Below are 18,016 nucleotides of genomic sequence, written 5' to 3' on the forward strand. Positions count from 1 at the left end.
GGGGGGGAATGTTTTGGTCCGCTCCGTCCGTAATCCGTAACGGGACTCACGCATTCCAATGGACACAACACTCTTTTCTCACGGTCCCCTTAAACTTCAAGAGGGGCCGTTTACTCCACATTCAAAACAACCCAACATGTCGACCAGAAGACCTATCTCTTGCGAAAAATAGTTCGGCTTCGGAATTTTCAACGTTTACGCAGAACTACGCACGATGAATGCCTCACGTTCATCCTACGAACTTCTGCGTAGACGCTGGAAATTCCAAACTTAGCCCAATACGTATCTGACTCTTACCTCGACTGCGACGTTAAAACGTGAACCAACACTGGGGGCGAACGGAAATCGGAAATAATCCGTGCCGCATCGTCCGGTCGCACACCGATCGTAAGACGACATCCCAGCGATGTGCGAAAAGTTGCACTTTTCGCGTGCCGGAAAAACGACAATTTCCGGCCGCAACTGAGAAGAAGAGTTTTTTCGCGGCTTTTTGCGCCGCAGTTTCGCGACCGCGCGACCTCTCCTTGCTTTCTCGACTTTCCCACACGGCGGCCGCGACTGAAAGAAGAAACGGCGAGCGCAGGCGACGAGACGCGAACGCGCCCGAGACGGGGCGATGGCCGCCGACAAACGGCGGAAGAGAGGTGGGGGGCAGAGGGGGGGACGCGGCATCGGCAAATCGCCCTTATCGCGGGAGGCCGAATTTTCTCGGCCGGAAGTCGGAGCGGGCCGAGAAACAGTCGAATTCCGCAGGAAAAAACGGTCGATCTTGACCCTCGCACTGGCCGTTAACACGGGAAAACTTCGTTTAAAAAAAATGCCGTAGAACGTTCGCACGGAACTATCCCTGGAGGTCGGCAAAACATCAAGATGACGAATGCACGACAACGGGATTGTTTTGAATGTGTAACGTGAGAATCATCCCTCGTTGCAAACATGTTCTGTATGTAAAAGTGAAAATACTGAAGTTAAGTTTAGTGATCAAGTGGAGATTCACCTTTACAAATTAAATTATTTAATTTCGCAGAAAACTCTTCGAGCTCACCACAATTTTTTTCTTTCATTTTCTTTGGGAATAAGGCCTCAATAACAAGCCACATATCGGTCGTTGTTAAGTATAATACAGGGTGCCCGTTTTCCTAGCCCATGTGCAGTGCAAGCATCTTGGTTATTCAAATAGATACAAAATCGGTTAAATCATTAACGGGGATTAAATTGTGCAATTTAATGTCCGTTCAGACTCTGCCTTAAGATTGAATAAATTCCGAAAACTTCCACAGATATTTACGAAAAAACGAAAGTTGTTTTCTTTTTATTTTTATTTAATCGACCCCTTGTCTCTTCGAATAACCGAGGTACCCACGCTTGAGCTCAAAAAACGGGCATGCTGTATATGCATTTTCTTTGATTTTACCCTTTTTTCATAAGGTTTCGCTATTATAAATTTATTTTTAATTTTCATTTAGTATTTAAATGCAACATCGCCCTAGTTTAACTTATAACATTCGCCTAAGTTCTGTAACCATTATCAGAGGCGTGCTGGCATATATTTGACCTGAGAATTTCATAGGTCAAATATATGTCAGCATCTTTGATAAGGGTCACAGAATTAAATGGAACGATGCTTGAATCGTTACCAAGGAACCACTATCAAAGAAGTGTAAGATCAAAGAAAGCGCATATATTTTACATAATAAAAACCGATATGTTCTTGTTTAGCAGGTGAACTGAGACACGTGAAGTGAAATACGTGAAGTCAACCTCGGACGCACAAAAAAAACTAAGTCCTGGCCAAAAACTGCTTAAAATACTTTCCTATAGCGAAATTTTCACTTCAAAAATCTAAAATTCAACATGTCGACTTTCGCTACTGCAACAAATTTATGCGAAATCTCTACTGGACGAAATCCAGACTCCAAACAACATTGACGACAGCTTAATGCGCATGCCTAAAGCCGGAATATTTATAATGTCATTCTTGGTTAAATCTGCTGATCCATGCATCCCTCATTCCACGATGCATGATCAGAAATTCCAAAAACTAGTTGAAACTCGACGCATAACCCTGAAACCGCATATAAACACATACAACGTCTAATAAAAGTAAAAATTGTTTGAAATAAACCAAAAGCATCGTCTGGTTGGATGACGGATGCACTGGACAAAAGCTCGAGAGTATTCGTCAATTTGCTACGGGATTGACGAGGGTTTATCGGTGAAGCCCGCCTAACTTATGTAAAACACTAAGAACATCTTCATTCAAATTTTTCGGTCAATTTAAGTTATCTGACCAAAGTAAATATAACTTCAATTCCTTCCAAGGTCGCAGGGCCTTGAGCCGGCGAATCAGAGTGTTCATTGTTTTGTCGGGTGCATGAGCCAAAAGCATCATTTTACAGCTCAACGAAAGTGGTCGTTGTACCATCAAATAGTAGTCGGATGACGGATGCTTGGCATAGAAACTGAAGTCCAGAACAAGATTTAATTTTCCTGTTTAATTCGGGTCATCGCATGGGACGCGTGGACTTAAAAGCTACTGTGCCGTGCATCCATAACGATCCGAAATTACTACGGTTGCTTGAACTGTAAATGAACTTTGAAATTGACGAAAACACTAAAAACAAAGTAAAAATTATTTCAAAGTTCGTTGAAGCGTCGACGGCCTTGTGACCAACCAAACTGCTCACAGTTTCGTCAGACGACAGATGCACGTAACGAAAGTGCTCGTCGTGTCATCATACCGTCAGATGACGGATGCACTGAACCCCAGAAATTTTATGTTTTCTCGATTGACGGGTGCCATCTCGTGGCCCTTTTTCGCATATACGACATGTGTCTCTATCCCGTCAAAACAGAGCATCACGGCCAAAGCTCCTTAAAGACCGGGGCGGGCATCGAACGGCCAAGCATCGGAGGCAGGTCGGTGGTACTGGTCAGTTCTGGGAAACGCGGACGGCACCGGCCGCATTCCAATCCTGAGGAATGCGACCGGAGCTGCACTGACGAACCGCCAATGAGACCGGACGACATGGACTTTTCGGCTTCTCGTTTATTCAGCTCCAAGATGTGATAAACGGTAATCTTCTCCGGGAGGAAGAGAGAGAGATAATAATAGAGCGGCGAAGGGGCCATCTCTGATGCACACACACACAGGCTGATTTTTTTTTGCCTTTTCGCCCTGACTTGACGCCACCAATGATATTTGGATAAGCAGGTAATTTCATCCAAATTAACCTCGTCTGCGAACACGTGAGAATCAACCGAACTGGGATGTGGGGGCCGTGAATGAAATAATGCCCACTGTGTATCGCTTTCTGCGACTTATGAAATTTACGTCGTTCTATGAATGGGAATTACTATCTAAAGTTTATCAAGGTCAAGCGATAGTGTAACCGCACACTCTCCGACGTGGGTTATTCACCATTACGAAAAAACCTTCCTTCGGGTGTTAGACGTTGGCTGCGTTTAAGGCCCCACAAATTTTTATATACCTGATGCGCATATGGGAAAGTCGTCCACGTCTTCAGCCCTCGTTTCCGAGAATCGAGATCATTCCTCTGCTTGAATTAACTAACTGTCTTTCAGTCGCACCGCTTCACGTGGAGGTCAATAAATCTCGAATTTCTACCTGGGCCCGTTGGGAAGTTTACCGGGAATCCTAATTCAGGTATATGTCGTGTGTGTGTGTGTCTGTGTGTGTGTGTGTCTGTGTGTGGACCCTTTGGATCCAGGGTGATCAGAAAAGATATGAAATTGCCATTGAATGTCGCAGAACAAGCAAAATTCTATTACAAAAATGAGTATTTTTATGGCGTAATACGATCGAATTTTAACGCTTCATGACGTATGCGACTCCTAGATTAACCGGATGTAACAGGAAGTTCACTACTTCAAATTAAAGAAATTGATGCATACTCACAAAGAACATGAAACACACGTTACGAGAAAATCAATTTCGAACGTAGCTGACTATAAATTTACATTCTAAGTATAGGCGACCGTTCAATTGTTTTGCGCGACTATGTTCGAAATTGCCCCCCTGCACTGCAATAGTGCGCTTCGTCGAAATTAAGGAGATGAAAAAGGTGAATTTTGAGGATCGCTTATTATTGGTCAAACTTGGCCACTGCTCACTTTTGTTATCTCCGAAATGGTGAGAGTTACAAAATCAGCTTGCGATACTTGACCGATGATCGTCAGAAATTGCAAGTTGTGGTAGTATCCAGAATCACGGTTTGGCGAAATTCATCTATAAGTGATCAGCACCCCGATCGCTCTGCCACCAACTTTTACCCGCATAACAATATTCCAATTTAGCTGCTCCTAATTTATTCGCATTACCATCATAATAGGGGCAACATGCAAATAGCCTTCTTGGTGTTGTGTTTACTAACCGAAACCGGGCGCAGCGGACGCGGTGTTGGAGACCCCCGAGAAGACGAAGAAGAAGAAGTAAAAGTCTGGTTTTCTAGACCACCCGGGTGGTCCATGAAGACGCCAATTAAGTTGTATTGCCATTGCGAGTTGATCATTTCTTCTTCTTCTGCGTCAAATTACGTCTCTACACAATATCTTGTCTTCGCGCCCATAAAGTGTTATTGTCTGGAACGATTTTGGCTGCCGATCGTGCACGTATTATACATCTGTTTGTTATTTTCGCATGAATGTCCCCGGCTGTGTCTCAGACACAACAACAACAGTTTTCGGACCGTAAACCATTAAATGAGAAGCATTTCGGTTTGAAAGCGAAGCAAAGGTACGTTAAAGGAAAACAATTATTGCCAACTCCCTTTGTCAGATATTAAGGGGATATGCCAAAAGTGTCAAATTTTTAAGAGCAGCGCAATCCCCTTGATAAGAGGAGAGCAAGTTCATATGCAGATTTGTAAACGCACCTGGAATCAAATATCTAGAGAACGGAGTATATGATGGTTAACAAGGAAAATACTCCTTTAACGTAGAAGTACATTCGCTGATACAGGATGTTATAATCAGGCAAAAATTCGATGAACTTGTCGTCGCAAGTAACTCAGTTCCTCTAACCTTATGCGAGATACGTCGACTTCTTTGACTACGCTTGAGATATGCTTTTCTCGTGCGATACGGCCTCATTACGGAGATCCCCTTAACCCTATCGGAGATGGCTGATTTTTCTGGCCACGTTTAAGATACATGACAGCTGACCTCAGCGACTGATTTCTCAGAAAACGACGGCAAGAAAGGAACACAAAGTCGAACCGATTGTCTACAAAATTAGCAAAGTTACGCGCCACGCCATTCGCGCATGGGCATCCGTAGAATTCCCGTCCTCATTACCTCTCCACCTCTTTTTCCGGCTCTACTCGATTCTCTAACCGGGTTCTAGTTTAATGCAGCCATGATGGGACACATCTCTCCGGGCACCCAGAGCTACGAAAAGCATCGGATCTCGATAGTGGTGGCCGCATTCTTGCCGCTCCCGGGCCGGTGGCGGCGGGACGTGCGGGCGGATTGTTTGTGTCCATCGGGGGCCTCGGGGGCATTCCACGGCGAGCACGTTGCCTTTTTTCGGTTCATCGCGGCCAAAGCCCGCAACCGGTGCCGGTGAACGGCAACGCCGCAGCGGAATTGCAGCAAGGACACCGTTGCAGGTTCAAGGCGAAAATGCCAGCACGAGATGCTTCAATGCAACCCGGTCCGAGGAAGAAGAATGAAGAATCGAACTCATTGCGGGTATCTCTTTTCATCGCATTCCGCGGGACCAATTGCGACGCCAATTTACGATCCGCGGGCAGCAGTCGAATGTGTCAACAAATCTTATGTCTGGGATCGGCTCGATCATGCCTCAAATTTCCAGCAAAATTTCCCGATGGCTGCGAGAGCGAAACGCTCAATGGGTGCGCGTGTTTGTGCTCTTCCCTACGAAGGATGCGGAGTTTTTTTGTTTTTTTTTTTTTTTGAAAAAACGGACGGTCCTCCTTCATTGACGACGACGCACGCCACTGCGATATACAAACTATTCGTCGAATACGCTCGGTGTCAACGGCTCGAACAACGGATAAGTAACAAGTAAACAATTGAGGCACGTGCGAGGTTCATCTTTCTTCAGGTTCAACGGTTTTTTGGAATGTCTCTTTGTCAGCGATAAAACGATTTTCCTCGCTCCAACCGGTTCCGATACTCGCACCGAATCGATTTCCACGCGGCATTTTCAAAACAACGAGGTTCGACGATTCTACGACTCAAATTCGGAACAAATTCCCAGAGATCCCGCAGCTCGGTTTACTGAATGAACTTTGGGCCTCGTTAATGTCGACGTAATTATTCTCTGGGTCACTGACGATTTCGTGACGCAACCTTCCTCCCTATCTGCTGCTGTGCACAACATTCGAGCCTCTTATCGCAAATAGGCGAGGACACATGAACACATGAAAAACAGCCAAGAATTCGTAGCCTCAAAGCTCTGGCACGGATCCACGGCCACGTGGGCGGAGAGCGGCACACAGACACAAATATTCCCCAGAACAATAATAATTACACCTACACCGTATAGGTAGTAAACGGTTTTTACGGGATTCGGGCAACCGATAATAACGGGGGCACTCTTGACACGATTTGTGCCCTCCCATCAATGCGCCCTCTCATCGGGGGTTGTAAAAGACGCCGGGTTAACGAACCGGGCGTGCCGCCGCCGCCGCCGTCCGGAATGCCGCCACTTTTCACATCCAAAGGGAGCACTTACTTGGATGTTTATCAAAATTGTTTCACTTATGGCTAAATCTGCTCGAGGCTGGAGAGCCCATTCTACGGTGGGAACTCTGTGAAGAGCACCAGAAAAAGCAACGCGAATTTGGAAGTTCTCTAGCCTTCGTGTTGAAAAAATGAAGTTTACTTAGTTTCGACATCCGTCGACTTTTGCCTTTGCGATTTTATGACTTCCGGCCACAAACTTGGCGAAGGAATGCGTGAAAACCCTTCCGCACCCCCAGCTACAAGCCCCCAACTGAATTTACGCATTTCCATCAACTTCACGGAAGAAATTCGCGCTGGGCGTCTGTGCTGAAAGTGCGCTCTGAAGGGCGTTCGAAGAGGAGGAGGAGTAAAATGTTTTTGTCTTTGTCTAACCGCAAGTGATCAACAATGATGGCTATATCAACCAGGAGCGGTTCGCATGCCGATAACGACACAACGGAGGCAATTACAAATTTTAATACACAAAACGGGGCAATTGCTTAGGATGAGATGCAGACCCAGCAAATTTGGATGGTCTGGTTGCGCGCTTTTCTTCCATTACTCCGCAAGCTCTAAATTCGTTTGTCGAGCGCGTCCGAAACAACCTCTGAGTGCTACTACTAATTAGTCTTCCCTTGGGTCATCGATTCTGGACCACACGCACACATGACCCAAATCGGAAAAAATACCTGCGCAAATCCCTTTTTTCGGCCTTAATATCGCGACTTCAACCGAGGCCTCCTTTCCCACGATGCCCTACGGGCGACGTTGCCACATTTCCGCTCACAAAGCTGCTCAATTGTGGCAGCTGAAACGATTTAATGCTAGACATGTCCTTAGATAGTTTGCCGATTGTTGACCTTAGGGACGCGAATACGGCCCTGGCTGCTGTTTGTATACACATTAAAACGCATATTCGTATAGCACCATTGAACAGTCGTTAAACCAGAAATCTAGAGCACCGTTAGATCGATGGTTTAAACGCAGATTCCATTACAATTGAATGCCGCCCTCGCACTGCTCCGTGACGATCGGCAAATAAATTAATCGTAAAAATATTTACATGGAATACACACAACAACAAATTATTATTGTAAATAGCGAAGTGATATACTGACACGCAGGATGACAGGCCCCGTGCGATAACGGAGTCTTGTCGTACAGCCAACGTCAACAACGATTTCCTGTTATTGTGTGAAGAAAGGGGACGCTACAGGTTATTGTTACGCAAAATTGACCACTTACCCCCCACAGAACATCAACGGCAACATCGCTTACCTGAAACGAAACAAAAGGGGAAGTTAGAACAACTGTTACAAAACCTTATCTAACGTAAAACTTATAATAAATATCTCCCCTACAACCGAATTCCCTGCCCTTTTTCTCTCACAGTCAGTCGTCGAACACCTTTACAAATCGCTAATTTTACCCTCGTGCCAGTCTGAGTGCAATCACCCCGCTTTGGGTCCCCCTTCACCCGGAGACGACCCCTCTCACATCAAAGGTGGTACAGTACAGGAAAAGACTGTCTCAACCGACTATATGATGGGAATTCCACCACGGGCAGTGTCCGACTATATGATGGGAATTCCGCCACGGGTAGTGTCTAAGTTTTTTTTCGGTTCAGCCCTATTATAAGAAGCAGACACATTGTACGAGTGTCTCGGCTCTTGCGGCCGGAAGTGTCGAATATATTGGGGCGATTAAGGGGATGGACTTTGGAACGTCTCAGCGAATTTGGCGGAGGCTGACACCTGCCCCTGGCAGATGTATGAGTTGATGGTTGTAGGTCAGGGGAGGCGGCAAATTATTTTTCCTTTTGTAAGCTGACAGAAATTATTAAATTGAAATTTGAAGAAACGCCCGCAAACGGCAACACGGCAACACCGCAACCATCTTTTATCGATTTGACGTGCGGATGACATGCCGACGGCAAGGCCACCGCGGTGCCAATCTGTGGGTTAATTCCAGCAAAAATTCAAATCAAAACGAAAATACCATCAACACGACGGATGCTGTTGCCACGTCAATTCTAGTCAACGCAACGAAAAAAATTATGACTTCCAGAAACTCATCGAGATGTCAAAATTGCGACGCATCCTCCATGTGCCCTGTCCGCACTCCAGACTTGGTTCCATTGGACGATGTTTAAATTTAACCGCGTTCGCAGGGGGTCCGCAGTCATAACATGGCGCTTTATAAATAGAAGGCCCCCTTCGCACCTACGCGTACCGACGCCCCATTAATCTGTCTCCGACGGCTTTGGGGGTCGCGTTAGCACAAAAGGGAGATTTAAATTAGATGCGACGCTTCTGGGCTTGTAAAGCCGGGCATCGTTGTTGCAGCTTGCTGCACCGTGATGCGGAGGCTTGATGCTGTTAGGTGCTGGCTGTGTACCAACTTTTAAGTGGGTCACTAACATTATTTCGGGGATCGGGTAAATGTCCCATCCAGTCTAGGTGCAAGAGGAGACGCGACGAAGAACGATCAATCAAGTTCAAACGGAAAAGAAGCCGTTATGGCAATGGATCATCGAAGCATCTTTCGAGTTCTTTGCACCCCGACATCTATTTTCGGTACTTCGTCAATTAAATCGTTCACCTTTTAGGGGGCAAAAAAGAAATATGGGGCCGCGTGTTGTGCGTTGCCGTTGCAGCTTGCACTGACGCGCGCGCACGTGCTTAATGGGGTATTCATTTCAATAAGGTAGGAAGAGACGCATCTGCCCTTCCTCGGGGCCAAACACCTTGGAAGGAACAAATTCCCCCTCTCTCTGTGTGGTGCTCATCACCGGATGTGATTTTTTCTCAAACGGGAACGTGCCTCCGAAAAGGGTACCACCGTCGCTTCGCACCTTGTTTCGGAGCCCCGAATGCGGGGCTCTAATCTTGGGGTCGATGACGGCTGGAAGGTGTGTTGAGGCGCCAGATGGCCTCCATCTTCAACGGCAGCTGCCGATGGAGGCACGGGCCGCAGCTGCTCTCCTTTTACCTGACGAACCACTCCGCCCTCTCCCTTTACAGAACAATCAACGCACTTTACAATTTGCTCGAATGTTTCTCTTTTTGAGCTGACTTTGCCGACCGTTGCTATCTACGAAACGGCAAGAGTTTCAAAATGGGTGGGGCACGGGGAGAAACCGAGGTTTTTTGGGACTGAATACGTTGTAAATATGTAACGTTTTGATCAGACTGATTAGTTTTTGAGATATTTTCGATTGAAAGTTCTGGCCAAAGAGACATCAATCGCGGATTGTCTGAAGTCAAAAACAATTTGGCAACGCCGTTTTGGCCTCTCTTCAACTTCTCGAACGCATTGCTCCCTTGATAATTAATTACATACTTGAATTCGATCAGCAATAATTCACTTCATTATTGTTACCTTCAATTTCACTCCATGATCCCATTCAGTTAGCTTGACTACTTGCCCTTTCTCATAAATCAAACCTTTGCCTTTAATCACCGAAAATCCCTTGATATGGCATGCCTATCCATACGATGATTTCATATACATTAATTCTGCGGAATCTATAATGCTCGTTGTGAGTCACCGGCTGCATGTTAATGCACGAAAAAATAATAGAAACCTGCTTGGAGCGACCTTTTGCACAAATATCAAGAATTTCGTGCTTTACAATGCGAAAAACGGCCGGAACAACATTCGAAGAGATATAAAAACAAAATGGCGGAAGTTGCACAAACCGCCGTCAAACGTCACAAGAAACAATGGTAGATGGGGGCTGTCGATAGGTCCGTTACTTGACCAATGGCAAGCCCGCGGTTTATGGCATGCAATTCAATCATTTCCTCGATTTTCTGGAGCAACAACCCAATTTTTGCAAAATTTAAGAAATCTATTTCGGTTCGTGTTTGGCTACTGTCCGCTTGAATTCTTAATTAGATTTCGATCGCCAAGACAGCAATAGGCAAAAAACGGGGGACTAAATCTGTCCAGGCCCCACAAGGGGCACCCCCGCTGCCCGGGAGCGCCCCATGAAAAAAGTTTTTTTTTTTTTTAAGTAAGGGGCAGTGAGAGGACCTCTGGTATCTATATGGAATTACGGTGGCTGTGACGGAACGTGAACGATCGGGATGTTGGCGGTTTTCCTATTTGGCCTATCGTAAATAAATTTGATTTATTTAAAACCCCTTTTTGCACTCCAAATTAATTCTAAATTCCGTATAACTATTATAACACTAATCCTGAATTAATATATAGCAATTGAATCTGTTAAAACAAAAATAAAAGCTCAAAATAAAATATTGTTACGGCCGGTTGGCGGCGGCCGCAGGTAAAAGACAGAGACAAAAAAAGGGGTTTTTAGTGGGCGCTTGACGAGTGATTTATTACTTCTTATGTATGCCGATTATTCTGGATTGTTTATTTATGTTAAAATTTTTGGAGGTTTGTACGAAAATCGTGGAACCTTCTCGTCATCAGGCATTTTGAAGGCTGTTGAAGGAGACTATTGTTAAGACTGATTTAGTCTGAGGCTAGTACGTACGACTACAAAAACGAAGCGATTGTGATAAGCGATATCAAAGTGTTGGCGAAATAGTGATTTGAATAGTTGACTATTAGTTAGCGAATTCGAGTTGCAATTTATTTGTGGAGTTAATAAATTGTGTTTACGCTGAAAGCGAATTTACTGGAATCGCTCGAACCCCGGAAATCGCAACAATATTATTAATTTTTTTTCAAATTTTCTATTTTAAGAGATGCGTGTTTTCAAGGGGGGAGGGGGGCAATATATAACAGTTTTACAGCATTTTAATGTGGCAGTCGTGTTTACATTCACATCATATTGGTTTTTACCGTGATACACGGAGGTATCCCACTCCTTTTTATAGATGAAACGTCATAGCTTTGCGGATGGAAGACCGTTTTCACAAGGAGATAAAGTGAGAGTGAAAATAAAAATATTATAGCCTTTAGAACACCTGAAAAAGTCAGACATAAAACGGAATTACAGCAAGTAACTCTGTGCGCGGGCGGTGCTGCCGTTGCAATTACATTAAGAAATTATAAGAACCAATTTAAATTTGTGACAGGAATGGAAGTAAAGCCGTTATTTCTAATAATTATTTAGTTTTATGAGTAACGATTTTATAATGGTTTCAAAAATCTTTCTATTACCAATCTTTTATTGCACGAGATTAGGTGTATTAAGTGATATATTATTAATGAAACCGTTACGTTTTGAGGAAAGCTTAGTAAAATTTGGAAAACTTTAGATTTATAATGAGGTGCGTAGAAAGCGTCAAAACAAACGACAAAAATTTTAAGCTCGTTTGCCATGAAGATGAAGTGCCGCCACCGAGAGGCCGAACAATGGCCGTCTAGAGCTGCTCGACTTTGTCTAACCCATCGACAAATGACATAACAAAACAAGGACGCCAGATAAAAATCCGCCATTTTTTGACGACTTTTCAGCACCAGAAAGCACTGAAAAACAGTGCCGTAAGAATTACATACATGAGTTCGATCAATAGACATTTAAATTGCCATTATTAACCGAAGTTTCGCTTCATTATTCCGTTCAACTTGAATACGTCTCCTCCTTTGGACAATTACGATTCGTGCTTTAATCACAGATCGCTTTCTCTGATGTAAGTGAATAGGTGCATCTCGCACTCGAAAAAGGTAAGCCACCCGCAGAAAAATTATGAGAAATACTCTTAAAACGACTTTGCTGAAGAGTCCAAACGCGAATATCGATGATGATCGCCGAAAAGGGGGTGAAAAAATATTTCAAAGGGAAACTGCAAAAACCATCACGAACGACGGAATGTCGGCCGGCAACAATGGCGGATGGCGGCTGTCAATAGGTCCGCGATTCGGCCAATCGAGAGGCCACGTTTTTGTGCGGGCAATTTGAATCAATTTTCTTCCTGCTTCAGTTTCGATTGGTTTCCGGATCCTCAGACGTCCTGAAACGCAATACCTGGTGCTATTTTAGGCCGATTTGGGGATTGAGTAGATGCCGTATGACGAAATATTATATCCAGACCGTTTCTAACTCTAAAAATAATAACAAAGGTGCCTGCTGATGGCATTAAAGGCCCATTAATCAACTTGGGAGGCTATTAAGACATTACCCAACGCCCTAATAAACACGTCGACGTTAACGGTGACATTTCGAAAATCAATTCGATTATTTTCGGAAAAACAAAACGTTAAATATAGAGATTGATCTCGGTCTGTTTACGTTTCGCTGTTGGGCGCGCCTCTGTCTTCGAGCCCCCTTCTTGGAGCTCTCCGGTTTCCCGTCACGCTGCCTCTGTCGCATCCGGTCTCGGTCAATGGCTGCCGATGCCGCTGCTCTAGGTGTGCCCCCTTCGGCCCTCGCCCCCTACCGAAAGATCCCTTCGTTCCGTTGACGTTACACTTAACGTGCCCCCCAAGCACGCGGGGCTTATGCAAAGACTCCGGCCTCTCGGTACCCATACAGGGTCCTCCCGGTTGTTGTTTGCGTGCTCGCAATGAAACGAGAAAACGAGAAAAAAACGACAGTACCGAGTCCTAAGAACGTAGTAAAGTAAGATACGACGTGTCAATGCCATGAGGCTGACTGCGCAATAAACAAATGGGTTCGGGTTTCTTTTCGCTGTAATTGGCGAGTACTTTAATCGTTCCGTTCGTTGAGCCTCTTCGGATGATGGACAAAAATAGACCAAGACACTGAAAACTCCAATGGCATTCCGGATGTTAATGCACAGGCGGCAGATCCCCCGCGAACCCATTTGTCATTCCCGCCGTCTGGATCTATTTCCAGATGGGTCTAAATAGAGAAAAGGGGGCTCCCTGCGGAAGTCGTTGGCTTTTGGACGTTAATAAAGGTGTTAAGTGCGACCGCGCTCCGGTGGTCTATGCCCCAAGAAAGTTTCGCCTATAATCGCAGTTTCGAGAAGTTACGGTTTCGGTACGCCCCTGCGGGTACAAGATGTGAGCCCCAAACGGAGTGAGAAAAACTGCCGCACCTTCGCGGACCACTTTTCGACCCCAGACAGCCCCGGGTGACTGATTCCTGGAAGGTTACGCGGAGACCTCCAAACGAATCAAATTATAATATCTAAGCAGAAACAAAACGAATATATCAAACGGCAATGTTGACAAGTTTCCGGTTGATTCGTCTCGTTCCTTCCAGGGCTATAATCAAAGAGTTTATTGAGAGAGAGAATCAGGTGGTAATCCAATGACGCACGCGGTGTTTCGACCTTTACCCCTTGACCCGGCGCCCCCACCTCTGGCTATCCCCCCGCCGATCCCCTCTCGATAGCAGCCCTCCTCGGAGAGAGCCCCGCTATACAACGGTGACTCACGGTGTAGGCCGATGACCGCAAAACAGCGCCGCGACGCAACTAGGGATGGGCCGCTTTCCAAATAGCGATCATGCGAGGGATGCAGTTGACGTCTTCGACGATTCAAAATGGCCGCTGACGAATGCGAGTTTACTGTCACTGTCAAAAGATACCGTTTGCGTGCGGCGGGCCGCACCCGCGAGTTTAACGTGATTTTTTAACGAAAATATGATATTTCCATAGCTGATGACACATAGCGAGGAAATATCTCTTAACGACAACAAGCCACTATGGTCTAGGAAATGGCGTCACGTAGGTGAGGTGGCTGGAGACTTCCCCAAAATGGTGGCGCATGACGCTTGTCGATCATGACGCCCTACACGCCGCCACTTGACAACCCAGAATTCTCCTTTCTCTCTTTTTCGGCAATAAATGTTCTTTCAACCCGAAGCGACCCTCAGTAATGCGTCTTCCCTCGACGGCCATCGAGGTACTTGCAACGAAATACAACTCCCGGGGCAAAACTCGTATTCCTACCCTTGAACAACTTCAATTAGTCATTGTCGGAAAATCAGTTAAAACAACTCTCGGCGACGCTTTTGGAAATGCACGATATTAATGAGCCAAAGAAACTTTCCATTAACTTCCATCTCCATTGTAAAAGTTTCCGCCGAACGACGCTGTACTTCCAGCAACAAAGTTAGATAGCTGAGATTTGAAATATTTAATATCAATCGGGCAAACACGTTTAAATGGAAGGAGTTTTACATTAATGGAAAAATTCTTCCCAACTTAAGACGATTCCTAATGTTATTGATAGTATGTACAATGGAAATAGGCGGCGACTATGGAGGTGCAAATGTATACCTAGATGTTGAGACGGCACTGTTGCCACATCTAACAAATTTATGCAAAAACCGCTCTGGAAAACCGCACAAGGCCTCTGAGAGGAATACGGCGCTAATGCATGGCAACAATTGTAAATCACCTCCAGTATTCGACATTTGAGGGAAGAGCCAGGAGCGCCGGAGGCTTGGACAGAGGCGATCCGGCAACACGGCCCCTTGTGGGAGTCTCCCAAACCCCGCGGAACCCGCCACCCAATCAGAGGCGTCGCGTATACGCGTGTTTGTATAAAATATTCCCGTTCCTTTCACCATCCGTGGACCGGCGGTCGCTTGTCGGACATTTTTGCGGGCGAAATGCCGACTTTGACGTCTTTCCGTCCGTTTTTCGGGCGGTTCGGTGTCGATTTCGTTTACCTTTGAAATGGACAATACTGCACTGGCCCGCCACTGGGCCCGCCAGCTCGCCCCGCGGACACCATTGGCGGCCCTTCGCGAGAGGGAAAAATCCACCTTTTTTCCATTGAAGTTGTACGTTGTAGGACGATTGTTTTCCGCACGCTAAAATATTCGTCTACACTTCAATGGTAGCGGAGCAAATGACACATGTGCGACGCAAATGACAACGACAGCTGACACTTTTGGCATACAAATTTACGAGTTTTGCGGTCGCTCAACGTTAAGGAAAAAATATTTTCTCAGCCGGACAAATTAATATGAATAATTTATGAATTTTCTCGAGCAGTACGGAGATCGTTAATGATTAATTACGATAACTATATTAACCAGTATTAAACATGCATAATCCTGTTTACGGTTTTTGCACCGCTATCTAGGAATCTGATGCTCAGAACAAACTATAACAATGATTAATGGTAAAACTATGTGCGCAAGGTACTCGAGCGAAGAGGTATTTTAATTAACGTTAATACACACATTACTAGGTTTCACAATTTTAAACATAAATTAAAGCAATTGACAAAGACAATCGAACAACGTAAAAACAATGAAACTTTCGGTATAACCAACAAACACTGGCTGCCATGTTGGAACAAAAGAAAGTTGCGTGCAAGTCGAATAATGGATGTTCGTTTGTTTCAGTATGGCGGCCAGGCGTCGTCAAAGTCTCCTAAAAACGTGTTCAGAATTACCGAAGTCCAAAATATTAGAACTTCATTTCTGTCTGAAAGTGCATCGAGTGACCCAACCAAGTGATTCGCATTCATACCTCTTTTGCCAATTACCCTTTTGAGACGAAATTTTCACGACGCATTTAGGATCTAAAAAATTCCACTGACCGCTGCCATGATCAACTGATGCTGCTTTCGGCTTAGCCGCACCTGACCTCAACTAACGAATTTTAAATTGGCTATCCTATATTGGCTACCCTGTATATATCCTGTTGTTCAGATGTCAGTTGTCATTGGGCATCCAACCAGCTACGACCTGCCAGATTCTGATGCATGGAGTCGGGTATTTTGATTTTTTTTTTGACCTAGAATGCCGTGCTTCTGAAAAAATATGTATTTTCGAACTCACTGCCACAGAATAATGTAAAACTGCATTTTTACAAATTTGCTCGCTCCATCCGCTTTAATTTCACTTTTTAAACGCCGACATGACGGTTAGGCGGCTTTAATCTTCAGTTTAACCTCTTCATTGACTAAAATTAAATTGAATTAAACACCGCTTGTTAACACGTGACCTTTGCAATATGGCGCTCATTCTGATGGGTCATGACGACTAATATGGCCGCCTGTCACGCTGAAACAAATGAACGTCAACCATGTTGTTTGTCATGGCCGTTCGACTAGATGTCACCAGTGGAGATTTCACAGGATTAGCGGAAATTAACGATAAAAGAAAGCACTGCACGTCAAAGAGCCGCCGCGTTGCCATTGAAAACACATTAAATTGAAATGGATAAATCGTAACCTGCCAAGTTAATTGCCCCGGAAGTGACATAAATTTAAAAAAATGCAATTTTACACTTTTCTACGGCGTCAAGGCGAAAATAAATATTTTTCCCCGGAATCGAAGCACTCTAAATTGGGACGTAAAATGTAAATGACTGCTCGTGTCAGAAACTGACAAGTGATTGATGTTTGGACGCCGAATGACGTCGAGAATTTAGATATACAGAGAGTTTGATTTGAAGTTCGACAGACTCTTAAAGGAAGACATTCAACTTCTTTCTCTTTTTAATGACGCCCGGGTGTGGAGATTCAAATGACGCATTTTCTAATGTTGCTGACGCTAACGTTTTGCCGAAGCATTTTGAGCATAATTTTAAAGCGTTTTCCTGTGCTCGTATGCGAGCAGCATTATTCAGAAAATTAAAGCCATTCAGCAATTTTCGTGAAAATACTATAACATATGCCTCACGTCAGTCTTTTAACTCCCATTTACATCTGCCAACGGGAAACTAAGTGATTTTTACCTACAAGTCGCGGTTATCCGCAGTAGGATTTTCAAGTCCTTCAACGTCCCCAGACGTGCCAGTAGTGCGCATGTGAAAAAACAATTGGTGACATTTGATGACAATTACTCTAAGTGACGTCATCTCGCTTCACAATATAAATTAGTTAAGGCTCAGGATGGCAATTATGAAGACAGAATGGAGGGGTAATTATTATCTTGTTTAAACGTTCAAATTCAGTTTCCAGCTACAATTAACGGTGAGCTTCAGCTTCAATTACACATGAAATTTACCACGTTAATGCGAGACGAAAGAGATGAGTTTTCTCAAAGAAAGCGCATAATTAAATACCATCAAACTGTGGTGCAGTGCAACGAGGTTCCCTACTTTTGAGGCGAATTGTTCTTTCTGCCAGAATGCTCATTTTGTCAGGATGTTTATTTTGCCGGAATTAAATGGAACGACGCAAGCAGCAATTCTGTGATCATTATCAAAGGCGTTCTTAGCAAAAACGGGACTCTTTATAGTCGCACTAGACTGCCAGACTGAACCCTAATACGTGACACATCACCGTATCAGAAAAAGCTGGGTGAAAACATGTGAAAATTCAAGATGGCGCCCACAAGAGAAGCCAAAATTGATGATGGTTGTCGAAAACCGAAACGGCGAATTTTAAATTTGAGATCGCCGCGTTGTGGAGGCGGAAAAGTTGCAACGGTGAAGTGTCAGTCATTCTGAAT

At 44.7% G+C, this 18,016-nt stretch overlaps 1 protein-coding gene across 5 annotated transcripts in view; it reads right to left on the reverse strand.

The window, feature by feature from the left end:
- The window catches only part of LOC136415708 (serine/threonine-protein phosphatase 4 regulatory subunit 1-like), a 45,061-nt gene that overhangs the window by 19,350 nt on the left and 7,695 nt on the right, over positions 1 to 18,016 (reverse strand). The window contains exon 1 of one of the 5 annotated variants that reach the window (XM_066400442.1): positions 7,957 to 7,997. The exons of the other annotated variants lie outside the window; for them this stretch is intronic. Coding sequence (XP_066256539.1) covers positions 7,957 to 7,982 — 26 coding nt within the window. The 5' untranslated portion in view covers positions 7,983 to 7,997. Of the gene's footprint in view, positions 1 to 7,956; positions 7,998 to 18,016 lie in introns of those variants that run through there. 5 annotated transcript variants of the gene reach the window in all.

This window comes from Euwallacea similis, chromosome 20 (genome assembly GCF_039881205.1).
Source record: "Euwallacea similis isolate ESF13 chromosome 20, ESF131.1, whole genome shotgun sequence".
Lineage (NCBI taxonomy): Eukaryota > Metazoa > Arthropoda > Insecta > Coleoptera > Curculionidae > Euwallacea > Euwallacea similis.